This window comes from Hirundo rustica, chromosome 18 (assembly GCF_015227805.2).
Source record: "Hirundo rustica isolate bHirRus1 chromosome 18, bHirRus1.pri.v3, whole genome shotgun sequence".
NCBI classification, from domain to species: Eukaryota; Metazoa; Chordata; class Aves; order Passeriformes; family Hirundinidae; genus Hirundo; species Hirundo rustica.
Window position 1 is genome coordinate 3785184 of NC_053467.1, and position 26218 is coordinate 3811401.

General features: G+C 41.9%; 2 protein-coding genes across 13 annotated transcripts in view; one reads left to right on the top strand and one right to left on the bottom strand.

The window, feature by feature from the left end:
* Positions 1-4299: 4299 nt before the first annotated feature.
* Positions 4300-23583, bottom strand: MFSD11 (major facilitator superfamily domain containing 11). 3 transcript variants are annotated; one of them, XM_040081649.2, is made up of 16 exons: positions 23521-23583; positions 22205-22437; positions 20555-20712; positions 20160-20335; positions 18639-18694; positions 17554-17661; positions 17069-17148; positions 16873-16969; positions 15409-15467; positions 13232-13373; positions 12373-12413; positions 11555-11620; positions 9548-9673; positions 8515-8689; positions 7364-7499; positions 4300-6847 (listed from the first exon to the last, which is right to left on the bottom strand). In XM_040081649.2, the coding sequence occupies exons 4-16, from the start codon at positions 20253-20255 to the stop codon at positions 6680-6682; spliced, it is 1350 nt and encodes a 449-aa protein (XP_039937583.1). In that variant the 5' UTR covers positions 20256-20335; positions 20555-20712; positions 22205-22437; positions 23521-23583; the 3' UTR covers positions 4300-6679. The 3 variants fall into 3 exon arrangements, with proteins under 3 accessions (XP_039937583.1, XP_039937584.1, XP_039937585.1); XM_040081650.2 differs by lacking the exons at positions 22205-22437; positions 23521-23583 and having other exon boundaries at positions 20573-20804; XM_040081651.1 differs by lacking the exons at positions 22205-22437; positions 23521-23583 and having other exon boundaries at positions 20160-20332; positions 20555-20764.
* A 170-nt stretch (positions 23584-23753) lies between these two features.
* The window catches only part of SRSF2 (serine and arginine rich splicing factor 2), a 4218-nt gene continuing 1753 nt past the window's right edge, over positions 23754-26218 (top strand). For 2 of the 10 annotated variants that reach the window (XR_009208412.1, XR_009208414.1), the window contains exons 1-3: positions 23767-24424; positions 24976-25286; positions 25639-25742. Coding sequence is in view for 4 of the 10 variants with exons in the window: in XM_040081618.2 (XP_039937552.1) it covers positions 24063-24424; positions 24976-25279 (666 nt within the window). In the remaining 6 variants the exon portion in view is untranslated. Of the gene's footprint in view, positions 24425-24975 lie in introns of all 10 variants that reach the window. The other 8 variants (XR_009208409.1, XM_040081619.2, XR_009208411.1 and 5 more) reach the window with 5 other exon arrangements.

Sequence of the window (26218 nt, forward strand, 5' to 3'; positions counted from 1 at the left end):
GAGAACCAGCAGAATGAAGCTCTTGTGAAGTAAAATTATTATAATTACTCATAAATGTCATCAAGATGTGCCTGTGATGGCTGCTCTCTCTCACTTTGCAGCGGGGTGAGGGTGGCAGATGAATGCAAGCGCTGGAACACTCGTTTTTCAGGCTCAGTCGTGTCCTACTTTCTCCAGAACTTCCAATTACAGCACAGGTTGAATCCCAGCCCTGCAGGGAGGAAGAGCAGCAACACTTCCACGGCTGGGTCACCTACACACAGAGAGAACACTGACGTGGAAGCACCGGCTGAACGCGTTGGGTTTGCCCTGTGTCGAGCTGAGCACAGGAACACAGCACAGCAGCCACTCGTATCCCTCACAGATATTGCACAGGAAAAGGCAAACTGGGGAGAAAGGCAGCTGAAGACGTTTGGCCTGCAAATTTTACACGAGTGTTTGGAGAAATTTCCAGCGAGGGAAAAGGCTGAGCACTCCGTGCTGTCCTCCACCAGTCACACACTGGGAACAGAGCAGGGACACTCCAGCAGCTTCTGGGAACAGAGCAGGGACACTCCAGCAGCTTCTGGGAACAGAGCAGGGACACTCCAGCAGCTTCTGGGAACAGAGCAGGGACACTCCAGCAGCTTCTGGATCTCTCCACTGCCTCCCAACACTCAGCTCAGAGGTATTTCCAACGGAGGAAATTCCTCCTCAGCACCGTCACTCAGCCCTGGAGCTGTGAAACAAATGCTGTGTCAAGTCACAATTTTGTGAGCACAAAACAAGTAACGGTGTATGGTGGGAAAGCTGCTTTCAAGAGCTGATTACACAGATAATAACCTGTTTGGTTTTAGGTGTTTTAGGGGTTTTTTTTCCACACAGATTAATAATCATAAACTCAGCAGGTCAGGCATTAGCATAAGATGAGTGGCTCTGACAAAAAGCACTGCATTTAGAAAGGATGCTTAATTGAAGCTAATTTCACTAAGTGACCTTAAATAGCAATTTCCTTTTCATATGACAGAATGACTAATATATATATTTTTTTTTTTTTTTTTTTTTTTTTTAAGGCACAAACCTTCTATTTTTTTCCTCCCTTCATGATTAGCTTTGAAGTGCAAACTCCTGAATGTCCTTTTATCCAAGACTCAAAGAGCTGTGCACAGCAAAAGTTAAGCTGCAAGGTTCTTTTCTATTTGTTCACATCAAGGATTATACAGTCAGGTATTGAATAGAGATTCCTTCCCTCAGAAATCAGAATGCCAAGGCCATCCAAAGATCACACTGGTGAAACCACAGTGGATTTTGGCCCATCTGCAAATTACTGAATCTCAAGGGAAAACTGCAGCAGGCAGGATTCATCTGTACTGGCCTCCTCCTTGTTACCCCAAGCATCTTCACCTCTGTAAGTGAATTATTTCATGTATTATCCAGCCAAATGAGAGGCAGCAGCACTGTTCCCTGCTGCTCCTTCCGTTCCCCTCAGTTGCAGGATGGAGCCTGCACCACGTCCTGACTTTTAGCCTAGACAAAGCCCTCCACAGCCACTTTTAAATTTAGACAAGCAGGGCACAAGCACTCCACGATTCCGTTTGATTTTCTGGAGTCTTTCAGACAAGACCACTTGAGTTAAAAGGAAAATAACTGAAATCGTGGGAAAGGATACTGGAACAAACAAAAAAAAAGCCCCAAATCAACATTTAGATTCTTCTCCTCTCAACAACAGCATCGGTTTCCTCAAGATGGGCTCCCAAACAGGACAAGGGAACAAGCTAAGGCTGAAGCAGCCACTGAGACACTTCACTGGTGTGTGTCTAAACCAGAGTGAAGCATTTCCAAAGCACCACTTAGCCCTAAAGCAAACACTTCCTTTTCCCTAAGGAGGCTCTGACAAAGCACTTCCATCGGTTCAGACCCTGTCTCCCTCTCCTAAAACAGTGACAAGAGCAATCCCGACAATTTAACGAGCCTATTAACAAAAACAATGTCTGTAATTCGCTTTTATTTGCATGGCTGTGACCATGAAAGGAAGAGCCGGTACAGTCAGCTTGAAATCAGCGTTTCCATTAGGGATAATCATGGTGTGAGCCTCTCAATTACCACCAATTCCAACCCAAGGATACCTTTTAAAGGTAAAAAACGTGTCCATCATTTAGACTTCTGTCAGAATGTCAATAAAGACTCCCAACAGCTGTGAAAACCAACTTAAAAGAGGCAGAAATCTCATTTAAACAGAAATCTCAATTTCCAATGCACAAACTCAGTTGAACAAAGCACCCCCTTCATGTGCCCTCTGAAATTAATTCTCACTTCCAGATTTGCTCTTTATTGAATTTGAAGGATGTTCTCCCCACCCTTATTGGTGCTTCTCTGTGCTACTAACACAGAAAATAAATTTATCAAGGCACCATTCTGAATTTATCCATGAAAATCACAAGTCTCAATCTTGCTTTTGAACCACCATGGTCCCATCAGAAGGGCAAGGTCCTTGTAAAGCAGCAAAGTTCCCAGTTCAGCTCCATCTCTAAATTATCCCATCTTTTATTATTTCTGCCTGCATGTTAGACAGGGATCAAGGAAAACATGGTATTAACTGCTGCTGCCACTCAATTAACATTTGTGGGTCTCCAAGGAAAACAGAGGTGTGGATAAAGCCTTCAAACACACATTTCACCAGGAAAATTAATGGTTGTGACTGTAAGGTGGTGCCTTGACTAACACACTTGCACAATCTGGGTCCAAGGTGGGTATTGTGGCTCCTGGCATGATGCTGAACATTGCATTTCCTATTTACACTGACAGCAAACAATTAATGTTTGCCCTAAAATACAGAATTTAGTGCTCTGTTTACACACCCCTCTGTGCATTAATTACTGGCACCTAGGCTGGAGTCCAGGGAACATTCCTCAGCTGAAGTAAACTTGTGGAATTCCAAGAAGGTCCAGAGGAACTTTGCTTAACTGACACTTATGGCCTTCTATACCTCTACATTTCAATGGTTTTTCCATAATGTCCCAGCAAACCCCACCAGGAAGTTCTCTCTCCAGTGTATTTTAAAATGGTCACAGACATTCGAAGAACTTACCAGCACAAGATTTCTTGTGTTCCGTAACAGTACCACAGGAGGGTTTCTGTTAAGAGAGGGACCTTGGTTAAGGATTTTTGAGGGGTTCTGGTTGTTTGGGATTTTTTTTTTTTTTTCTTTTAATATCCCTTAAGAGTTTAGAGGTACTCTAAATTTTTTTAAGAAAGTTTTTGTAAATGGTTCTCTTCCTTATCTCAACTTGCTAACATAGATTACACCTAATTAAACTAGCAAACAGAAGTAAAACCACATCATTAGTTAGGAAGGAAGTCTACAGCTGTAGAAGTTCTCAGTCCACGCAACCATGTATCAAAATGAAAACCAACTGGCAAGACAAAATACAGATATATTTATGTGAGATTCATTAAAGACTAATTTGTAGCAGCTTATTTGGCACTCAGTTGTCAAGAAAAGCAGTTTTCCTTTCCTGTTCAGCATTTGAAAATCTTGAGGACGTGATATGTCAAGACATTAAACCTTAGTAACACCCTAAAAGAATGAGGGGAAAAAAATGAAAGAGGACTTTTTAATAAACCAAAGCAACTTCATGCATAATTCCGCTTATAAAGATGAAATCTCTAATATAAAACAAACCTACAGATAAAGCAAAAGCCTTTTTTTTTTTTTCAAATCCCTCTTAATTTAACCGTGAGCTCCCAATTCAGGTTACATGAACTTGTTCAAAGGTCACTGAGGTGAAGTGAAGGGGATGCAGCCTCATGGTTGGCAAACGCTGATCAACAGATTGAGAGATGGAATCATAAATGGATGTCACTGTTACTGCTCTTTATATTGTTCCCCCAGAAATTTCAACCAAACAAACAGCTGTGTACACTGGAGAGGGTTTTTTGCCTCTTGGCAAATCGAAGGAATACGAGTAAGTGAAAAGCAATCACATGTCAGCAGCAGCCTGAATAACTCAGGCCTCTCGCTTCAGATCAAATGTCAAAAGCAATACTTATATAGTTAATAGTAAAAAAGAATAGCTATCCACGATGCAGCTTGGAGAATGTCATGATTTCTTGCAAAACTTTGTCACAGAGCAATAATACTTCCCTTTAATGACCCTACAAATAGTTCTGAGCACCCTTCTTATCTGATACAGAGTCAGACCAGAAAAGAGAAAAAGAAAAAAAAGTAAAGCATCAGATTCACAGAGGTACTGAAAACCCACAAGTTCTTGTTCATTAATATCCCTCTGAGTTGGTTTCAAAATGCTTTTTGAAACTACATGAGCTTAGCACTTTTAATTTCTAATAAAATAGTTCATGTAATTCTTACATGGCAAATGTACATCACAGAAGTGCATCAGTTGAAGGGATCAATTTAAAAAGCAACCTCATGAGAGCCATAACCTACTTACAGTTAAATGACATTGTTTAAAAAGCACTTACAAGTTATTCATCACTATAGGCTCAAGAATCATTTTTCTCCCCAAATACCCTGTAAGAAAAAAACCTGCTCCTTGTGAACTTTCAAGTTTTTCTGCTCTCATTAATGTGATGGGGAAAACAGGGCCCTGAAAGGGTTTGGAGGAAAAAAAAAAAAACAAAAAAAACAGTAATTCCCTATCTGGAAAAAAAAAAGCTCTTTATCCCTTTTGGTACTCTGGAGAAAATACAAATGTGTAGCAACAAGAGAATTTTAATCACTGGCAGCGCCCTTTAATCCACACCTCTGTAGTGCTCAGTATATAAAAACGGTATGCTTCAAATTGCAGGATAACAGGAGTGGGTGAGAGAGGCTTTGCAGTGCTGCTGGTCCCATTAATCACACATTGATTGAACACCGAATGCTTTTTCAGTCTGCCTGACAAATTGGAATGGCTCTGGTAACCCCTCACTCAAATCCGTGTTCTGCCTCATTCTGTTTTACATCACTCATTAAATCTCCCGGGAATACACACCAGCCTCTGTCTTCTGGTTGTCCTCACAGATTTCTCAGCTTGCTGGATGTTCAGGTGCTCTCTTCTCCCCCCATTAACACCTTGCTGATCTCCCAGCAAAAACCTGCCTTGAATTTAAAAATCCCTTTCTCTATCCCTGAAAAAAAAAAAGATCCCCCTGGGCTGTTTGGCTGTGCTCCACGAGGGATGTGACAGCGCTCCCGGAGAGCAAAAGTGACAGCAAAAGTCCCAGGAGATGCCACCCTCCCTCCCCAGGGTTAACCTCAGGAGTTCCTACACAGTTACAACACGTGGGAGCTACTGACACCAGCCGAGTCTCTTTTAACTTGTCTTTAAAGACAAGACATTAACATTCTGACGGGGCATAAAAGAAGGCTGGTGAACAGTACTTCTCTAAAAATAGCTCCTCAGAGTGTCTAAAAACACCTTATCAGTGTTCCATGCCTGCTCTCTGCCCACCTGACAAACACAACTGCAAGTACTTCAGAGTTTTATGTAGGCAGATAAAAGTCACTGCCTGTTACATCATCTGTAACAGTTCTGGATTCAAATTTAGTTATTATGCCAGCAACCTTGCTTTCCTGTTTGGTGGAGTAAGATTACAGTTCAATTTTCCCAAAACAGACTGAATAAAACAACTTAGGACAAGTGTTTCAGGTTATGCAGTAGAATAAACACTGCAATATTATTCTGACCGTTCACTTTCTGAGACTATCTATATTTTTAAAAGTTGTCTTAGTGCTCCCACCACAGATTCTCATCATTTTATGATGAAAATGCCATCGAACTCGAAAGAACTGTTTGGCATTCTGGGAGGGAAGCTGTGGATTATGGTCCTTCATAAAGCACTACCCTGAGGAAGGTTCAGCATCTTTCCCAACACAGCTCAGTTCTGAGATGCTGAGCCAGAAGCTGTTTTCCACCATCAATATTTCACAGGCCTTGGGATCCCATCTTTAAGATGGCCAAGGGTGATTTCTTCAAATTCTTGTAAAATCTATCATGTCACACCATAACCTGATGGACTTCCCTACAAAAAGGATTAAAACCACCAAACCCAAAAAAGCCCAAAACGGGAAAAAAAACAACCAAACAAAAAATCCCCCATGGATCTGACAACTTAAGCACACGAAATAGATTAATAAACAAATGGTTGGTAAACAAGGAGCTGAGGGATACAGAATAAGGCAACATTTCTCCCAGAAATACTTCCTCACATGTAATTGTTGAAAAATTCAATGCCAGATTGATTGCTCAGCTGTGCAGACATGATCTGCAATATAATCTACCTTATAAAAATATCACTCATTCAATACGGGAATTCAAATGTCCGCAGAACTAGAATATAGGAAAAAATAATTTAAGGGACAAAACCCCAAAGTAATTCTGTAGTGCATGGCAGAGTGAAATTAGGCAATTACATTCTGAAAGGGACATCCCAGAAGAGAACTGTTCAATACACGGCTCCCTACATTTCCCTCCATTTCCAATACCAGGTTTTTAACAGCACAACACCACGCTCAGATGATCAAAGCAAGGAAAAAAAAAGCCTTTAAACGTGGCGTGGTTTTTTTTTTTCCCTCCTGTCTCACATCCAGTTGGACTGAAGCAGCAGCTTCCTCCATCTCGACCTCTTTCACCTTTCCACACCTCCCAAGAACCGTGCCCGTGCTGTTCCTCCTGGCAGAGCAGGCCTGGCACAGGGATCAGATGCTGCTGTAGTCTGAGCCACGGGCAGCGAGGGCTGCTGCTGCTCCCCACTCCACGGTGAAGAAGGTGATGGTTCCAAAGAAACCCACCAGCACCATGATCAGGAGCTGCCACTGCAGCAGGAAGTAGTTGCTGTAGAAATAGGCAACTGCAGCACAGATGGACTGGCAGGAAAAACAAAGTGAAAAGATTATCAGTGGAGATTCCCAGGCTGGGGCTGCTGCTGCAGGAGGATTATTGAACTGACATAGACACGGTTTAATATGAAGCTCTCAGAGTGCTTCTGTAGTAGACAGAGAATCTTAAGGCTTCGTTATACCTCAGCATATGTCCCGACATGTCCCACAACAGATTTCGTTTTTGCTTGTTATTTAAACAGCGTTCAGCTGTAGAAAATGAACACCAAACTCCAAAGTGTTTGTAGCATTGCAAGCTGGTATTACAAACTGGTAAAATCACTCCAAAATCTCTGGTATTTCAAACCACTTTGTCAAGAAACAACACAAAGCTTTAAGATCATAGCCCAGGCAACTGGTTCCAGCTTCACAAAACTACTTTACACCAAAACTCAGGATGAAATAATTTGCAGAAACACTTCTCTCAGCTCATTAAAAAGACCAACCCAGCATTTCAGCAATATCCCAACAATCCTACTTCCAAAAGGCTGTGTTAGGCAATACCTGAACAAACTTAAAGATGGCAAAGGCAGGAGCACTGTCCTCTGAATACAGGAATCCCAAAATACTGAGGAGCTGGGTGTTGAAGCAGCTGTCCCCCAGCCCCAGCAGGAAGCTGCAGAGCATGGCCACATCTTTGCTGAAGGAGAAAACAATTCCAGTTTAAAAGCCATTCATTCTAACACCTCACACATCTATAAACTGTTTCTGGCAGACTTATTTGGAAGCTGCGAATGGGAGAAAGTTATCACACTTTTAATTTCCCTAGAAAAGAACTGGGAATGCCTGGCTTGGCAAAAGGAGTCATTTCATCAGCTTTAATTTCTTGAATGCCAAGACTTCTGTTACTGTTAACCTGCAGTCAATTTTACACTGAATTAGAATCACTAAAATAACTCATTTTAGTGCTTGGAGCCACAAAACCCACACAGCAGTGATTAAAAGCCGAGACACGTGGTGAGTTCACAAAATCTGCAGGAATGTTAGAGAAATACCAATTCATCTGACAGAAAAATACTCCAGTTAAGACCAGTCACCTGCACAGGCACAAATGCTTAGAATTGCAAGTTAGCAGCTGGGTCTGCTAAACTGACAGTACAAGATTTTCAGACAAATTGGTAAAAATACAGCCCAAAAGAAAGTTGTAATGATGAGATAAGAAAGGTTTCTATATTCTTCCCCCGAGCACTGAGTGCTGTAAGGGACAGGCTGCAGTCAGACCAAGTGGAACTTGACAACAAGCACTGGAAGACTTTGGGAACCAGTGCAACCGGGCAAGGCTGGTGCTCCCTGATGTAAAACTGAGCCCAAGACCGTTTTTTTTTTAAAAAAAAAACTGAATTCTTAACACCTACTACAACAGATGCTGGTCTTCCTATTGTGCTACATGTCAGAAGCATCAGTTGGCAAGTGACACAACTGCTATTATTCATCCCCAGGCTTTTTATTCTTATGCCATTCAAGTTCCTAAATTTGGTGCACACTGGTGGAGTACCTACCTCTAACAAAAACAGAATTCCTGAAAGCTTTTTCTAGGGAGTTAGTCACTACACAGAAAAAAAAAAAAAAACCCTTGAAGAAATTTTCCACAGGGAAACAAGCTGTTTATGCACATCCCAAATTACAGCAGCCAAAGGCAAAAAAATCCCAAATACCTTGGAATCATATAAGCAACTTGATCTGTTCCTTCCATAGGAGCAATGGGAGCATCATTTGGCACGTTGAAAAAAATTAAATAAAAGGCTATGAAGTGGACAAAGAGTCCCAGCATCACCACTGGGTTCCTGCCAGAGCAACTCTTCTTGCTCAGCAGGCCAAAGATTCCTCCCCCTGCAGGAGCAGAAAAGAGAAGAGAATCGAATCAGAAGTGAAGATTTGAATACTGACAATTTCAATTATGAATTCCCACACTGGATAACAAAGATTGACTGACAAGCAAACAGCCCCAAGGAGTTTGCCAGGGAAATGGGGCAGGAGATTGATCAGATGGCTGCTGATGAATATATTTCACCTTTTGGCAAGTTTTTAACCAGCAGCCAGTTTCCTTCAGTACTGCAACAACACTAAGTGAAAATGGACAGGTTTGTGCTCAGCTCTTAATTGCAAAAACATGCAACTCAGTGGATCTGAGCTGCTAATGAACAGTGGTATTTTGTTCAACACCTCAGTACTTGAGTCTACAGAAAAAAAGAAATATTTACTTATTGAATATTACCAGTATCCAAATATCACATCTCATTTAACACAAGCAAACTTTTTAAAGAAAGAAATCCTTAGTGTAAGCATTTATTCAAAAATTTTAAAATTATATCACTCAGGAAGTAATACAAATGCAAACATAATACCATTTCAAAATAGCATTTAAAAGAGCAAAATGGTGTCAATTCCCTAATAACACTGCAGCCCAGTGTTTCTCACATTTGAAATCTGTGCATTCCTCCACATTAATCCAAAGAGAATGCAGAGTATTAGAATTGGTCTACGTCCACTTTACACAGTGTAAGGTATAATTCACAGCGTAGTAAGGAACCACAGTGCCAATTAGATTGATATTTAATTTTGTGTCCACATAATTATTGCTGGAAGCTCAAATCACACTATTGAGTTAAAGATAAAAAAAAAAATAAAATTAATAACTTTATCACCCTAATTCTTTTTGTTGTCAAAAGGTAGCAAATTCAGACTCACCCAAGATTTCTCCAACACCAATAAAAATACCAGAGAGACCAATGAGGCTTTTCTCTTCAGTGCCAAACCTATTCACAGCACCAATGCACGTTCCATACACTCCAGAAAAGAATGTTAACACCAAACCTTGGAAGGAAGCCAAACAGAACTGATAGATGCACTCTCATAATTATAAGTCATGAGAAAATCTTTATGTCTAAAGGCTGTTTTCCCCTTTCAAAGCATGTATTTAAATGAGATGATTTAAATGATTTAAATTAAGCAAAATGGGAATTTTAAACTATGTAATTATTGTATTCTTCTATAGCAGTTCCCAAAAGCCATGTTACTAACTGCTGTCACAGGCACTCAGGTTCAGTGCTACAGCTCTTGACCCAATACCTATATACAGTTCCTATTTCTACTTGTCAAGAACTCTGGAATTTCACCCAATGAAAAATGCCACATGAAATAACACAAAGTAACTGAAGAAATAAAGGAAAATTTCATTTAAGGATTCCCCCGCTTCAAGTTACGGCATTCCTAAAAGTCCCTGCAGCCCCAAATACCAATAAAGAGTTAAAGGGTTCCTAAAATTAACTTTTTTATATATACACAATGAATTTAAGCTGAGAAAGAACAACTGCTGTTTGTTTTAAATCCTCTTCCTTTCTTTCTATTGCCATTAGTGTGAGGAAATGATGAGTATAAAAATACCAACTCAATAAAAAAGTGTAGTTAAAACAATGCAAAATGTTACTCCTAAGCAAAGAAAAACAGCTTAAAATAAAACTTTCCAAGTTATATCCTTTGGTTTTGGTTACAGCCTGCCCTGCCTGGATGAGCTGCATGGCTTCAACAACAGGGGAGCACTTGGAGCATCTTAATCTGAGCAGTAATTTTGGAATAAAAGCCCTTCTTGGCCTTAGGGAATTTTCTGGTTTCCTACAGAAAAGAGCAACACCAACCCAGATCCAGAAGATGGCAGCAGATATTTTTTTCCCCAGTCTGGACTGATATATATATATATATATTTTTTTTTTTTTTTTTTTTTTTAATGCCACCTGTAAACCCAAATTTCAGGATATTCAGGCAAAACCTGACTGACTCCCTCCCCTTGTTATCTTGCTCCACATTCCCAGCCCCAGAAGGATTCATGTGAGTTAATCTGGGTTAACACAACACTGGAGATGCTGTGAAGTAATTTGTAACTCAGATTAGTGGCTGGAGCAACCCAACTCCAGAGTTACTCCGGCTATTTCTCTACCAGGAGCTGCTGTAAACTGCAATGTTTAGGTTTTGTTCACATCTAAGTTTTTCTTTTCACGTAACAATGATTTTTTCCTAACAGTGACTGAGAGCTTAGGTTCTGAAAGTGCATCTATTTCATAAAAAACCTAATTTGACCATGAACAAAACTACATTTGAAGCCAAATAAGGAGCACAAGAAACACACCAAAAAACCAGCTCTGGGATTTTATAGTGTTTTTTGGTGGAAGAATCACTTATATGGAAAAAAAAAATATTTTACAACTCATACATTGGTTCAAGGATGGCAGACCAAGTTTAAGTTGCTAAAAAGAGTGAGAACTCTTGCCACAGCAAATCTTACTGATAAAAACAGCTGAAAATGACTAAGCTGGTTCCCAATAGAACCAAGATAAAATGAAGAGCATTAGGGATCTCCCATGCCTTAATGAAGGTGTGATGTACAAACATTCTTTTAATTCAAATGCAATATAACTGCATTAAACAACCTCCAAACTATTGATAGTGCAATGTCAAATCCGATAAAAGCCAGCTCTCCAAATTTTGCCTCTCACTTTGGGACCCAGGACTTTACTGCACCAGCACCTGCAGATTTGGATGCACCCCTCCTCCTGCACAGAAACACTCCTCAGGACACAGAAACGTCACAAGTAACCCAAAATTAATTAAAAAATCCAAATAATGTTTGCAGAGATATGGGTTAAAATTCCAAAAAATGCCCTGCCACTGCTCAGTGGTGAAACTCTGCTGGCTTCATACCTGTGTAGGCTGTGGTAACACTGAGAAGCAGCATCTCTTTGGTGAAGCTCAGTGTAATAGATTTCTCTGTAAAGAAATAATAAAGAAAATTACTAGAACTTCTGAGAATACTACTAAGTTAATCTACGCTCACTTTTGCTCTTTGCTTAAAGCAAAAAGTGGTTATTAAACAAACTGTGTATTCAAGTTTTATTTACTGCTTATTACAGCAGAGTGCTAAATAAACCAACCCCTAGCTGCCATCTAGAAGAAATGTGCCATCCAAAAATTAAATTTTGTATGAAATGCAATGGGGGAAATATTAAAGAGAAGATACACAGTTTTCAATGATCAGACAATTTTCTGCTCTCTGTGTTTTTGTACTCTCAGCTCGTGGCAACTGTTTCCTGAAAGGATAAACAGATTTTCAGTGAAGATCCCCACATCCTCACAACGAACTCAACAGTCTCAGGCAGAACACATCAAGCTTCAAAGGGAACTGCAGCTGCTTCAGTTCTAAATCGTTAACTGGTATCAACTGGTGACAAAATCAAACAACCCATGACTTCTTTTTATCTTCATTTGTTTGTTGATTTTTATTTTTCAATCTTTCCCAAGTAGTACCCTGCTCCTTTTGTGCTCGTCTGTACAAGGACGCTGTTGTAAAACAGTTTGCATCTGAAATCACATCAAAGGAGGAACACTCCAAGTCTCTCCTGGACTACTCAAGTATGTCATTGAAGTGGTTTGTACATGATCACATCATCAGCACAAACACAGGGAGCTGGAAAGGAGGTGCCAGGTTTTGCTGAAGCAGCTCTTACTGAAATTGTACTTACTGAAGGCAGCCACTGCTCTCACCATTTTGTTTCCTGCAGACCTGGGTAAACAAATTACTTGGTCAAAATGGAAGAGAATAATCACACTTTATTGCTGTACTGGAAGGCATCTTCATTTTTCAAACCTTCTGTACATTTTTGAGCCCCACACTGTATACTGGAATATGCCAATGTATCTTTTAAAGTTTCTGAGATCTAAAGTAACCACAAAATCTATTTGCTGCCTGCACTAGTGAATGCTTGCTTAACAGAATCTTTCTTTTGAACATTTTTAGCTTTTAGTATTTTTTCCACAGGCAAACTCACTGATGTTTTTCTAACATTTTCATTGTTCTTTAAATAAAGCAAAAAATATTCAAGATGATGCCTGAGGCAAAACTGCACTGAATCTGTGTAACTGTGCATTTCTAATGTATTTATCAGGGTGGCATATATATTTAGAGAAGATAGGAAAAACATGTTCCAGTTTGTAAAACAACATATAAAAAAAGGAGAATTTTCTGTTTATTCCAGCCTTTCAAATGGGCTGATGAGGGCAAGATAAAACATAAAAGTGTTTAACAATAATCAGTGGAGAAGAGGTGAAGGGTATCTTTTGCAAGGCACCTGCTCACCAAAGGAAAAGCTTCATGTGCAGTACTGAACTCCACCCTCGAGAATATGCCATATGGAGAACATTATTTCTCATCTATTTCCATTGTTAAAATACAGGCACTTTTCTGTTAAACCTGAGAATCCTCCAGGTTGTTGATAACATTCATGTCTTAGCACAGAGGAGAAGTGAATGCTCAATGCTCCTCTGCAGAGCAGCAGCACAAACGAGGAGATGTGACAATAAATTACTGCCATCAACACTTACGAGCTCTCCCCGAGGATTTCATTAGTGGAATCATCATCCCCTGGAGCTTTTGTGTCCTCTCGTTTCCTAATCAGAAAGAACAGAACTGTGCCCACAAGACTGATAACAGTCAGAGCAATGAAGACAGTTCTGCGATCGCTCTCTGTGGAAAAACAAACAAGAGCCATAACCAGATGTGCAGAAGAGATTCAAACCAATCCAGCTACCTTCAAACAACTAACACAGACACGCTACAGTGTTTAACACACACTAATTTTCTAGCTTACCTTCCACATGGAGCTGCTGGCAAACTCCTGTCTCAGTTTTATGGTGCTAATAAAATATCGGCAAATTAAAGAGGTCCCTCGCATTCTCTGCCATGCAAAGGCTATGACCAAGGAGCAGCCAATTAAAGGAAGTGCATAAATTATTAGCAGGAGAAATTACATCTTTGAAGACTTATATAATTCAGAGTGGACATAAACTGCCCCAAACCCCTTCAGATTTCTATGAGAATCTCTTGACCGGCATCAGAACCATGAGCACCATGGCATCCTAAACTGCAGGCTGGCAAACTACAAAGGCATTAAAGGCACCAAAACCTCAGAAACTGCCACAGCAGCTGGAGGGGGCAACTCTGCTAAACAAGCTGGTTACTGCAGCAGAGCACAAACACATCTAATATAAAAGCCACTCCCATTTATCAGCATTAAGCAGGGGAAAAAAGCCAACAGCAAACAGCTGTGACTGAACTAATGCGTGACCCTGAAGATATTACCTACGCTTGTATTTACTTCCCCCTTAGCAAATGCAAACTTGTCCTAAAAATAACTTGTGTATGATCACAGAACTAAAAAGAGAGGGTGTGCTTCACAGCTTGAAATGCCTGTGCTATTTTTATATAGGTAGTAAAATAAGATTTGATTTTTAAACGCTGTTAGGGTTTGATATAAAATTTTCTAATGAAGAGGAATCTCGAGACATTTAAAATGAAGGGAAGTGTAACAGCAGAACTGCCTCATAGTTAGTTGTACTATTCTGTGGTTAGCAGAGCAGTGAAGTTTGGAATGCACAGAATTTGAGACCCCTGGGTTCAAAGGATCTCCAATTTTACCAATAACACTTAAACCTTTGTGTTACAGGTGAGGGAATGCAGAAAATGACCTTTACATTTAGCCAGTGTTTCATTACCAAACCTGTATCTATGGAGAACCTGAAAAGATGGGGCTAGCAGAAACAAGAAGTGAACTGTTCTTTCTGTTCTGTTATTTCTGAAGCCCGATAATTATCATTTAAAAGTCAACATCTTATCCCTGATGACTAGAGCAGAATTAAATTATCTGTTAAAGGTTAAAAGGATAGACCATTCTAGTAGATATTCAACATTAGGACTAAATAAGGAAAATTTTCACTAATTATAGAACAGGAAAATCAAACTTATCTGTTTACAGAACACTGACTTCCCAGCAGCACCCTTTTCTGGTTATTAAAATCTATTTTCACCATTTTTCTTAGTGAATCCACCCCCCTACTTTGCCTGGCTTAAACAGTTGACAGAAATCTTCCCTTAAAAACAGAATCTTGACACTGTCTAGCTCAAGAACATAAATAAAGTCTACTGCTCTCCAGTCCCTGCTCTTTGCCAGTCTAGCACAACATCAAATGGAAAAAGATACAGCACTACTTACAACTCCATCAGGAAATTCATCTCATAAACCTATGCCAAGAAGGGAAGAGTTCTTTCTCCCCTCTCCCAGCAGCGCTGCCCCATCTCAGCCTCTGCCCCCTACACTGCTTTGTGCCAGCACAACTAGTGCAGACACGAAGTAAACTGAGATGGTTTTACTTTATTTTCCTTTATTTCATAGCTTTATCAATCTCCAATAAGATTTAGAAAAACACTCCACACCAGGAGCTTACTTTGGAATGGGATATTGTGTATAATAATATCACACATACAGCCAGAACACCTTCCCCCCCCAAAATAGGTGTATTTTGGCACAAATGTGTCTGCACAGAGAAAAATCCCACAGTAGCTATTGAGGAAAATCTCCAAGAAGAGACTATCTACAATAAATTGGGGGGAAAAAAAAATTCTGCCTATGTATAAGCTTCCTGCCACTTTGGAGTTTAATATTTCATCTGTTAATTCATGCTACTGCATTTAAAGGTTGGCCATATAAACAAGCAACACCCACCTGATATGTGAGTTTTTCCTTGCCAAGCGAAGTATATGTACAGATTTCCAAAAATCAAGCTGCAAATGAAAAGAACAAAGGTCAACAGTACATTCTATGAAAAAATTAGGGTTGTAGCACCACAGTAGTACTATTCCATAAAAAAAACAAAAAAAAAACCCCAAGGCTGTGCAATTGTGAAAGAAATAAAGACATGAGTCACTCTCCCTGTCAGCTGCTTCTATATAAAACTCAAACCAAATTTTGAGGATTCTGCCCCAAAATGCTGGCTATTCATTTTCATCAATCAAGACACAAGGTGGTGGCAAAAAATGAGGAAATCTGCATCTAAGTTGCTTCTAATTTTGGAAGGATACAGGTTGGAAAGCTGACATATTTCTGGAGGTAATTTTGTAACACTTCCTCTGCAGGGTCATGTGTCTTGTCTCAAGTATTGCTTCAACTCAGGGAAATTCTGTGTCCCTAACTACCATTTCCTAAAATACAGCCATTCTGAATGAATGATTTAAAACAGCTTTAGAGCCAATTATCCTCTTATTAACCCCTGGTTTTCACTCACTGTAAAACACACAATCAGCTGGGTTTGTGGAACGCTGGGTTTGGCCAACTCTGATAACAAACTGAGGGGTTAAATCTGGAACTGAATCCAACTCTACAACTCTCATGGCTGCAAGCTCCCAAAGTTTCATCACCCACTGCACAAAGCTCTTTATGTATTTAAAACCAGTCCTCCTTACTCTCATCCAGTAACCCCAGTTCCAGCACAGCAGCATTTGGTGAGCTCCCCTGCTGCCCTCATTTTGGGTAACACACTGGTAAAATCCTGCTCAGTCTCTCTTCAAGCCATCAGCTCTGTCTTCTTGCATAATTTCATCATTTTCCTCTATATCCTAATTGCATTACACTCTCATGAGAGGCATTGACTATCTCTGCACAAAACACTTAGTGGCCACAGCACAGCATTCACTGCCTTGTTCTCACTGCCCTTTTGATGCTCAGCCTTTTGTTGATTTTTTTTTTTTTTTTTTTTGGTCAAGCAGCACTCAAAGTTTAATATCAGAGAGCCATCAAAAACAAGATTTTTTTTCCTGGCTTTTGACTGCCAGGTCCAATTTCAGTACCTTCACCTTGGCAGCAGGAAACAGCTTCTCCCTCAATAGAGGACACAAACTGGCACAGCCCTCCACAACCAACAAGATTGCTGTTACACCCCTCAAATGCTCCCCTAACAGAAATGTATCTTTTATAGCAGCTTAAGAGCTGAGATTGCAATATTCAGCTTTCTTTTTATCCCCTGTTCTGTAATGCACAAAACCAATAAAAACGTTGCTTCCATCTGTCCTGCCAACTGACTGCAAGGTTCCAGAGGAGTATTTTTCAGTGCAGTCTCCCACTTATAAAAAGATGTAAAAAGCAGAATGTGCACACAACCAGAAAAAAATAAAATGAACAAATAAAGCTTACCTGCACTGTAGGAGTGCCCAAAATATTCCACTGTTCCTTCCAATGGTGTTTTCATCAGAATTTTCAGTCAAGCAATTTCCCTGGGCTGTCCAGAGGACTGAAACAGAGAATACATAGCTCAGGAAATTAAAAAAATATTTTAAAGGCATATTCAAATCTCATAAAAAACAGTCAGCAGAATAAGAACAATGCTTACCAGCAGCTGCAATGCCAATAAGCACAGAGGCAGTGTAGAAAGCCCATGTAGCTGGTTGGATAAAGACTGCAATATACAGGCTAGAAGAGAACACATCAGTGCACTGAATATCGACCTAAAGTGGAAAATGCTCTTTAACAAGCAGACACCTCACTTAGGTGCTTCTAAATCAGCTATTCTCTCCTAAGGGGTGTTGAAAAACAGTGTGTATGTGAAAAATCTTTTTTACTCTTCTAAGCACATTGAATTTTTTTTTAATATAGTTATTAATCTGAGACCATAACCTCAATTCCACAGTCAGCAAAGTCTGGAAATGCTGTGGAAAAAAAATGTGTTGTTTCCAGTAGGCTGAAGTGCTCTGCAGTATCTCTGTGAGAGGCTTTTCTTAGGCAGTACAATTTTGTGTATGGCACAGGAGCCTTAGATGTGAAAAAAATAAAGAAATATTTCCAAGGAAGCAGGCAAAACTCAAAATTAATACTTACCTATAAAACACACCACTAATAACCATGGAGAATTGAGGTCCCACTATTGCAACCAGTGAAGGAGATATAAGATTTGATGCAGACAATACTCCATAAATAATGGACATGCTACAAAAATAAAAGAAAAAAAAAAACAAGACAAATACTGAAAATAAAATACAGGCTATCACTGCAACTGATTTCAGAGTGATCAGTGGATTTCAAAATATCCAGTTAAGTACATATATAACTTAACAGCAAAACTCTGATGGTCAAACATTTCCCTGTCCTCTGTTCCCCTCACCCATGGCACTCCACGTGGGAATACACGAGTGTACAATATTCCCTGGATTGCTGAGTAGAGTCCCAAACTATTGCAGGCAATGACATCTTGTAATTTACAGCATGCATTTGTCAAAGTGCCTGAACAGCAGTTATTGTGTGTCTAGAGGAGAATGTTCTAGAATCTCAATTATCTGTCAGTGAGGTTTTCATCTTCTGCCAAATACACCACAGGAATTTTACGGACATATTTTGTGCCAGTGGCATTTTTTCGTTTAAATTAAGACAGTAGACCCTTCAAAGGAGCAAACAGGTTTTCCTACAGGACAGATTAATTTGGCAGGCAAAAGATCCCCGATCACGCCTGACCAGTTTGACTCTGTCAGTGCAACCAAGAGAATGGTTTCTGTGCCTTTGCTCGTCTTTCTGACTGCTCCTTCTGCATTTATGTTTTATTTCCTGAGAGCTGATCCACACCACCTGTCCTACGCAAACACACTGTACAAAGGCAAACAACCAAGGCCTGAGTTAGCAGTTCTATTTATTTTTAAACTTCCATCTTCTTTGTCTCCTAAGGTAAAGTGCTGAGAATGTGATGATAGTGGTTTTTCACCCTGCAAAGAAAACATGCAAACCAGATATGCAGTTCAACTGGAAATAATTCAGAGCAGAACTGTGAGAAGCCTGTTTTAAATTGCTTTAAGTGTGCCAATAAATGGTGAAGTCAGCAGAACACTGCAATCTCTTGAGAGTGTCTCTCTGCTGGATGAAACTGTAACTAAGTTCACCCTGCAAGGAGCAAAGAAGAAAATCCATGTAATTACCTCGTGTAGCCACTGCCATGAAAGTCTGTGCTGTTTAAATTCGTGATAACAGTTTGCTGCGAGGGGAAGATCACACATTGTAATATGTTAGAATCTATCTTGTATTTTGAGAACACCTGTATCGGTTTGAAGTCAGTGTCAAACATTAGAATTATTCATTAACAGACACGACAAAGTACTTAAAAGAATTTAAAATGTTAATTACAACTCACACCACCTCCACAACAAAGATGCAGGAGATACTTGGCAGGGAAATATCTATGTCTGAAGAAGAAATTAGTACTTTATTATTAAACCATGATTTCATAAGAAATCTAAAATACTTCACAAAATTTTTATTTCACTTGAGACCCCTCTTACATAGATAGGTATGACTATTTTAATTTTAAAAGGGGGCGGAAAAAAGGAGAAGTTTCAGAATAATCTTCATTTGATCTAACTATGAATCTCTGTTAACAGTTTCCACTCTTTTCAGCTTCCTGTTATATCCCTGTTCGTTTTTTTCCCCTTGAATCAGCTTTAGTGATCATGAGACCATGTAGTTAGTTGGACCGGCAGGCAGATCTGATTGAAAGTCACCTGTAAAGACTTTTATGACAATGAATTACATGATTACACGATCACAAAGTCCAATTCGCTGAGGTGCTGAATTCACTGCAGAATTTCTGAGATCCTTGGGCTGCACTTAAGAGCTCACAGAAAGTATCACACTGCGCTAGGACTCACCAAAACTACCCAAAGTGGTTATTTCTGTAATGCAGTGAAGGATATTTATCTGTCTGAACCCTGCAAGAACGCTTCTTGCATGCTAGAAAAGAGCTGTAAAACCTGTGGGCTCCAGAGGGATGTTGAAATCTAACTGCCCTGCAGGAACAGAACTAATAGTACTGAAAGCAGCTGAGGAAGTTAAAGGGCTAAACCTGGCAGTAGCAGGAGTCTAAAAATTTAAATAGTGGCAGTAAATTTGGATTATGCTGTGCTCAGTTTTTGCTCGACTAAGAGATACTGAATAGCAGCAAATAACTCCCTCAGCTGGAAGGTGACTTGGCAGTTTAGCAATTGTAGAAATCTAATCTATGAGGTGTTATCCTCATACTCCCCCTCAATATCTAGTTTGTTAGATTATGAAAATCTAGTTAACAATAGCATGGTTGATAATAACTTAGGCAAATATTTTGAAAGGGACTATTCAAAATATAGACTATGCAAGGTTCAGTGTAATTCAATTGTAGAACATTGCAAGTGTCAAAGCAGACATTATCTTAAAGTTCAAGCATTTTATAAGATTAATTTTCTATTTTCTAAGCAATCAGGTAGGTTTTATATGTAACTATGCTATCTTAAAGAAATAATCCGCTGGATAATTTGGTTAAACACATTAATCTACTTAAAATGAAACTAAAAGAAGATAAATGTCAAAGTATCTTGAAAATCCCAAATAAAACAACATTAGAGCACACAAAAGACAAGCTTTTAAATCACTGAGATAGAAATGTGGCATGTTTTGAAAGTCATACCTACCGCAATATTTCCACAGGATTGGAAAGCAGTGAATATAAACATAAATGAGACTCCCAAAATAACGATGTTGAAAAGCTTTTTTCCTTCCGAAGACATTTTATGTATTCTTCCCAAGTCCTCAGCTTCAGTCTGGAAAAGCTCGCTTTTCTTTTAAAAGTTTCCTTTCAACCTCACTGCTAAAAAAAAAAAAAAAAAAAAAGGCAAAAAGAATAAAGGAAAGCAAGCTTCGAAAATGATGATTACTTAGGGCTACTTATCAGCTGCTAGAAAATAACAACCAAGAGTCCCGGCAACCCTTTTAAATCATGTGCAACAAAATCGGCAACTTGAAAATAAAAAACAACAACAGAAAAAAGAGGAATGGCACAAAAGGCAAAGCCCAAGATTCCCTCTACCTGTTCCCATGAAGTTACCAGGGCTGGCTGCAGTGGGTTACTTCATGACATCCCTTTTTTTTCCCAAAGGAGCAGCTTTCCCAATACCCAGCAGTTTAATCGGCTCAGCTTCTTGTCATTGTCGAAATCAGAATCGTGGTCGCCGGCCTCTGAATCACCTGACGGAGGAAAGATGAGCCACTCGCATATTTCCATGCAGTGCACAGGAAATAAGGAACACTTCGGTGCCTCGATCAGCTGACCCAGCCCCGATAGCCCTTGTGCACTATGGGAAATGGAGTTTTACCAAAGCAGCCTTCTCCTAGTTGAAGGGGTGAGAATCTCCCAGTCCTTAAAATGAAGTTATTTGCACCGTTTTTTGAGAATTGAAATTTCTAGCCACTAAAAAACATCTGGCAAGATAACATAAATAAATAAATAAATAAATAAAATTAAAACCCCCACACAACTACAGAATCATGGAATCAGAATGATTTTCATTGAAAGGGACCTTAAGCTCATCTCATCCTGCCATGGGCAACCTTCCACCAGACCGGGTTGCTCTAAGCCCCCTCCAACCTGGCCTTGAACACCTCCAGGGATGGAAGTGATACCATTAATATTTTACTTCACAGAATTTCTAAATAATAAATTTAAGATCAATTATATTCACATCATGAAGATGTCTGTTAAAACATCAGCAAAACTGAGAGAGGATCAGACATTGACCAAATGGTGGCTTTTTCCTGTCACCATTCTTTGTATGTTCTGTTGGGCTTCTGGGATTGGAGAATTCAACTAAACCTGTTCTGCCTTTATGCTGTCCAAAAGGACAGAGAAGGAAATGCAGAATTGATTGAAGTAAATGACAAATCACCACATTTTACCTCTGCTGTCTACAGTGAGGGGTTTAAAAAACAGAGGTCGGGATGAGAGAGACACGGAGCTCCTGGAGGGGGTCCCGTGGAGGGCCACGAGGATGATCTGGGGATGGGAGCATCTCTGTCCTGGGGAAAGGCTGAGGGTGCTGGGGCTGGGAGGGGCCCTCATCCCTTTCTGTCCCTGTCTGCAGGGAAGGGGCAGAGCAGGGCCCAGGCTCTGCTCCAGGGGGCCCAGCAATGGCACCAGAGGCCATGGACAGGAAGTGATGCCCAGGAAATTCCACCTGGACATGAGGCAGAACTTCTTCCCTGTGCAGTGCCCAAGCCCTGAACAGATTGTCCAGAGAAGGTGTGGAGTCTCCCACTGGAGATGTTCCAGAGCCGTCTGGACACAATCATGTCCCATGTGCTCCCTAGGACGATCCTGCTGGAGCAGGAACGTGGGACCAGATAAACCCACTGTGGTCCCTTCCAATCTGACCCACCCTGTAGTTCTGTGAAAGAAAATCCGCACCAGAGTTATAGTTACATATATTTAACACATGTATTACATGGTTTTTTAAGTCCCAAACTGTATTTTTTTTTTAACATTGGTGTTTTTCAAAACAGCATGTAATTTTCACTTGTGGAAGAAAATCAGTGTGATTGTTCAGAGGCTGCTTTACAAAGATGCAATTAAAGTATCAAGGTGAGGGCTCTTAACAGAAGAAAAGCTCTCTTCTTCCTTTTTAATATTATTAATTTGTAGTAGCAGAATTTTAAGATCCTCCAGGAATAGTGTCCCACTCACGTGTTTTCTCCCTTGTACCAGTACGAGATTCCACCCTGCTGCACAGCAAACTGAGCTGGAACAATTCCTTTGGCAACAGCAGCAACGTGTGTTGAAGTGACTGAAACTGGGAGGAAGGGACATAGGAGACTTCTTCTGTCGTTTTAGGGAAATCACTGGTAAGATAAACTTCCAATTTCTCCTTTGAAAAAGGGTTTCAGCAGATGAAACACTTGAGTTTTTTAATCAAATCTCTGGTGAAAAAATGGAACAAACACAAAGCAATACAAAACGTCAAATCAGTATCAGTTTATTTGATTTTTGAAGTAATTTGTAGCAGGAAATAAACTGTTACTTCTGGATTTGTATCAATGTCAGCGCTTATTTTTTAACTTGTTCCGTGCAAAGTTAAACATAATTATGGTAATAATATAGTAATTTTAAGTTAAACACAATTATAGTAAAGCCAAGAATTTAAATTCTAATGCTGAAATAATTTTTCATATCAATACGGTCATTGGATTAAACAGACCAGTAGAAAATCGTCTAAGTTCTATTCTTTTTTTAACATAGCGTTATGGAACAGCTGTGTAGAAACTTTTAACATTGTTTTGAGATGAGAAGCAGGTATTACAGTTCAGGAGTTTGGGCAATCTATCAGTGCCTGTGGTGACAGAGCAACAACTTTTGGGGTGGGAGAGCAGCTTTCACGGAATTCCCTCGGACTCGGAGAAGTCGCCTGCCGCCCTTACACAGGGGCTGTGCAAATCTTCTCCCGCGCTCCTGCCGCAGCACGAACTTGCGGAGCGGGCCGGTGCGAGGATGATTTTACTATTTCCCTGCTCGGCTCTCACAGGCACCGAGGAGCCGGCGGGGGCCGCCTGGGCTGCGGCGCGGATCCATCGCGGCACATCCAGAGCTGGCGGGGCCCCGGAGCCTTCCCCGGGCACCGCCGCCCCCAGGGCTGAGGAGGCGCCCGCGGGGAGCTGCCCGGCCCCTCACAGCCGCCACAGGCACACAGCGGAGCGCGGGCAGGAAAAACACCGAGCTCCCACGGCAGCTGCTCCGGGAGAACCGCTCTGGCAGAACTCGGGCCGAGCGCCGGTTCCCTCACGGAACCTCAGCCCCATTCCCCTCACGGCTCCCCTCTCCACGTCCGCCATTTTAAACCATGCCCGCCCGCGCCTGAAGGGATTCACCATCAGTTTGGGTTTTGGTTTTTTTTTTTTTTTTTCCCGCGGCGGTTGTTCGTCGCCGCTCTCCCTCCCCCACACAAACTGTTCCGTCCTATTTTCTTTTTATTTATTGTTACTGAAATAGTTTGGGGTTTTTTTTACCGTTTTCAACACACATTGTTCAAAAATTTCCCCGCCTCCACCGAGCTCTTCCGGGTCACGGCGGCGACGTTTTAACAGCCACTTTCCAACCGCCGGGCGAATTATTAATTTAGAGGGAGATTCCCCGCGTTCCCTCCAGCACCACTTCGGGAAAAAGTAGGAAAAAGCGATCGGGGGTCGTTCCCGCGGCGCCGCGGGCGGGGCGGGGCGGTGCCGCATTCCCTTCCGGGGGGCCGGCGGCCATTTTGTGGCGTTAAGCCGCGCGCGCGGGCGGTTCCCCCTCATTTCCTCGTCGCGGCGGGACGGGGCGGCCGCTCCTGGCGCTTTGCTCCGGCCTCGGGCCGCCCCTCGGACTCTGAGGTGGGTGCTGCTCCCTGCGGACCCCGCGGCTTTTCCCTATGCGCTGTAGCTCTCCTCGTTTTTGGACTCGCTCTGCGGTGTGAGGCGCGTCGCCCTCAGGGCCGCGCCGGCTGCTGACCCCCTTCGACCCCTCAGGTTTATTCTCTTCGGCCGCCGCCGCCCCTCAGGGGCTCCTGCCCACCATGAGCTACGGCCGCCCGCCGCCCGATGTGGAGGGCATGACGTCCCTCAAGGTGGACAACCTGACCTACCGCACCTCCCCGGACACGCTCCGGAGGGTCTTTGAGAAGTACGGCCGCGTGGGCGACGTCTACATCCCCCGGGACCGCTACACCAAGGAAAGCCGCGGCTTCGCCTTCGTGCGCTTCCACGACAAGCGGGACGCGGAGGACGCGATGGACGCGATGGACGGGGCGGTGCTGGACGGCCGGGAGCTCCGCGTGCAGATGGCCCGCTACGGCCGCCCGCCCGACTCGCACCACAGCCGCCGCGGGCCGCCGCCCCGCCGGTACAGCAGCAGCGGCTACGGCCGCCGCAGCCGCAGGTGAGCGCCGCGGAACGGGCAGCGGAGTTCGGGAGTGAGATGATCCTTAGCTGTGCGCCTGTGCAGTGGAACCCGTTTGTTTTGATGTTGGTTGCCTAGAGAGGTAGTTAGGTCTCAGTCACTGAACCGCATGGACACAGAGTTGAGCCATGTGCTCTAGGCCGACCCTGATTAAGCAGGGAGGTTATACAGGGTGACTGAGTGTTGCCCTTTCCAACCGGACCGATTCTGGGATTCTGTGTCATTTTCCCCGTGAGTTTCGCGGCGGAGCTGGGAAGGGGGGGTGGGGGGAGTGTGTCTGATAGGGGTTTACTTTCAAAGGCACGTGGGATTCCCTCGGAGTTGGAAGAGTTTCGATCTGTAGTACATTTAGCCCCCGGCCACTCACTCTGAACAATGGCGCCCTCGTAACACTCATTTTCTTGCCCACGTGCGTCCTGTTCCGCCTTCCCTGTCCCGCAGCGCTCACTCCAGTCCGTGCGTCACGCGTGAGCAACTTTTAACGCGTCTTTTTTTTTTTCTTTTTTCCTTCCTCTCCTGTTCTGTTTTAGCCCTAGAAGACGTCGTCGCAGCCGATCTAGAAGCAGGAGCCGCTCTAGGTCCCGCAGTCGGTCCCGCTACAGTCGATCCAAATCCCGGTCTCGCACACGCTCTCGGTCTCGCTCCACCTCCAAGTCCAGGTCTGCCAGGAGATCCAAGTCAAAGTCTTCATCTGTCTCCAGATCTCGGTCCAGGTCAAGATCCCGGTCTAGATCTAGAAGTCCTCCCCCTGCCTCAAAGAGGGAATCCAACTCTAGATCCAGGTCTAAGAGCCCTCCTAAGTCTCCGGAAGAGGAAGGAGCTGTATCCTCCTAGGAACATGGTAATGTACCTCGGGATCAGCACAGGATGCATGTTACTGTATTAGAGCACTTAGGTGGGGTGTTGGGTAGTTCTCGGAACATTAATAGCCTGAACCAAGTGAATCCTAGTGGGGCACATTGTTAGTTGTTGGTTTTGGTTTTTTTTTTCTTGAGCAGTGGTTTTTTGGTTATTGATTTAGGGAAATAATTACTGAAGGGTTTTCTACAGAGAATTTTTTTTTAAACAGAGAAAATGTTTTATTGCAAGATTAATGTCTTGGTTTTAATAAAATATTGTATGAGACGCAACCTATGATGAAAATGACTATTTCTTACTGTATTTATCCAACATCTGCATTTTCCCCTTTAAAGCTGCGGTCTCCTGTTTGCTAAAAGAATATTGGCCAGTATTGCAGATTTTAACTGATTTGGCTGATCCTCCAGGGACCAGTTTCTGTGGGCGTGTGTTGGAGCAGGTTTGTCTTACACTGTTAAAGATACACTATCCTTTTAGAACGGAAGATCGGTTCAGTGGCCGTTGTACTGACTGGAGGTAATAACTGTCCTAGAAAAGTGGCAAATTCCTTGCAAGGAGAAAACCACGGAAACTAGTTTTTCCTCAAGTGGACATCTTGAAGAGGCATCTAAGGATACACCGGGTGGGGAAAGGATAGTGTGTCTTTAACCCTTCAAACTGTTTGGTCCTGTTTTTTAAAAGGAAAGGGCCTGAGCTAGCTCTGGAGTTAGATAATTGTAGCAAAATTAGTCACGTTTTCGGTTTTGAATGCTCACTAGAGCTTAGTTAAGTCTTTATGAAAAAGTATTAGTTTTGTAACTTTATAGAACTCTGAATAATGGAGTGGTGAACAGGCTGAATTGAAGTTAATGGTGGCTTGATCTACAGCCTGGTGCTTATTCTCCTTTGTAGATCGATATTTTGACCGAACCTTAC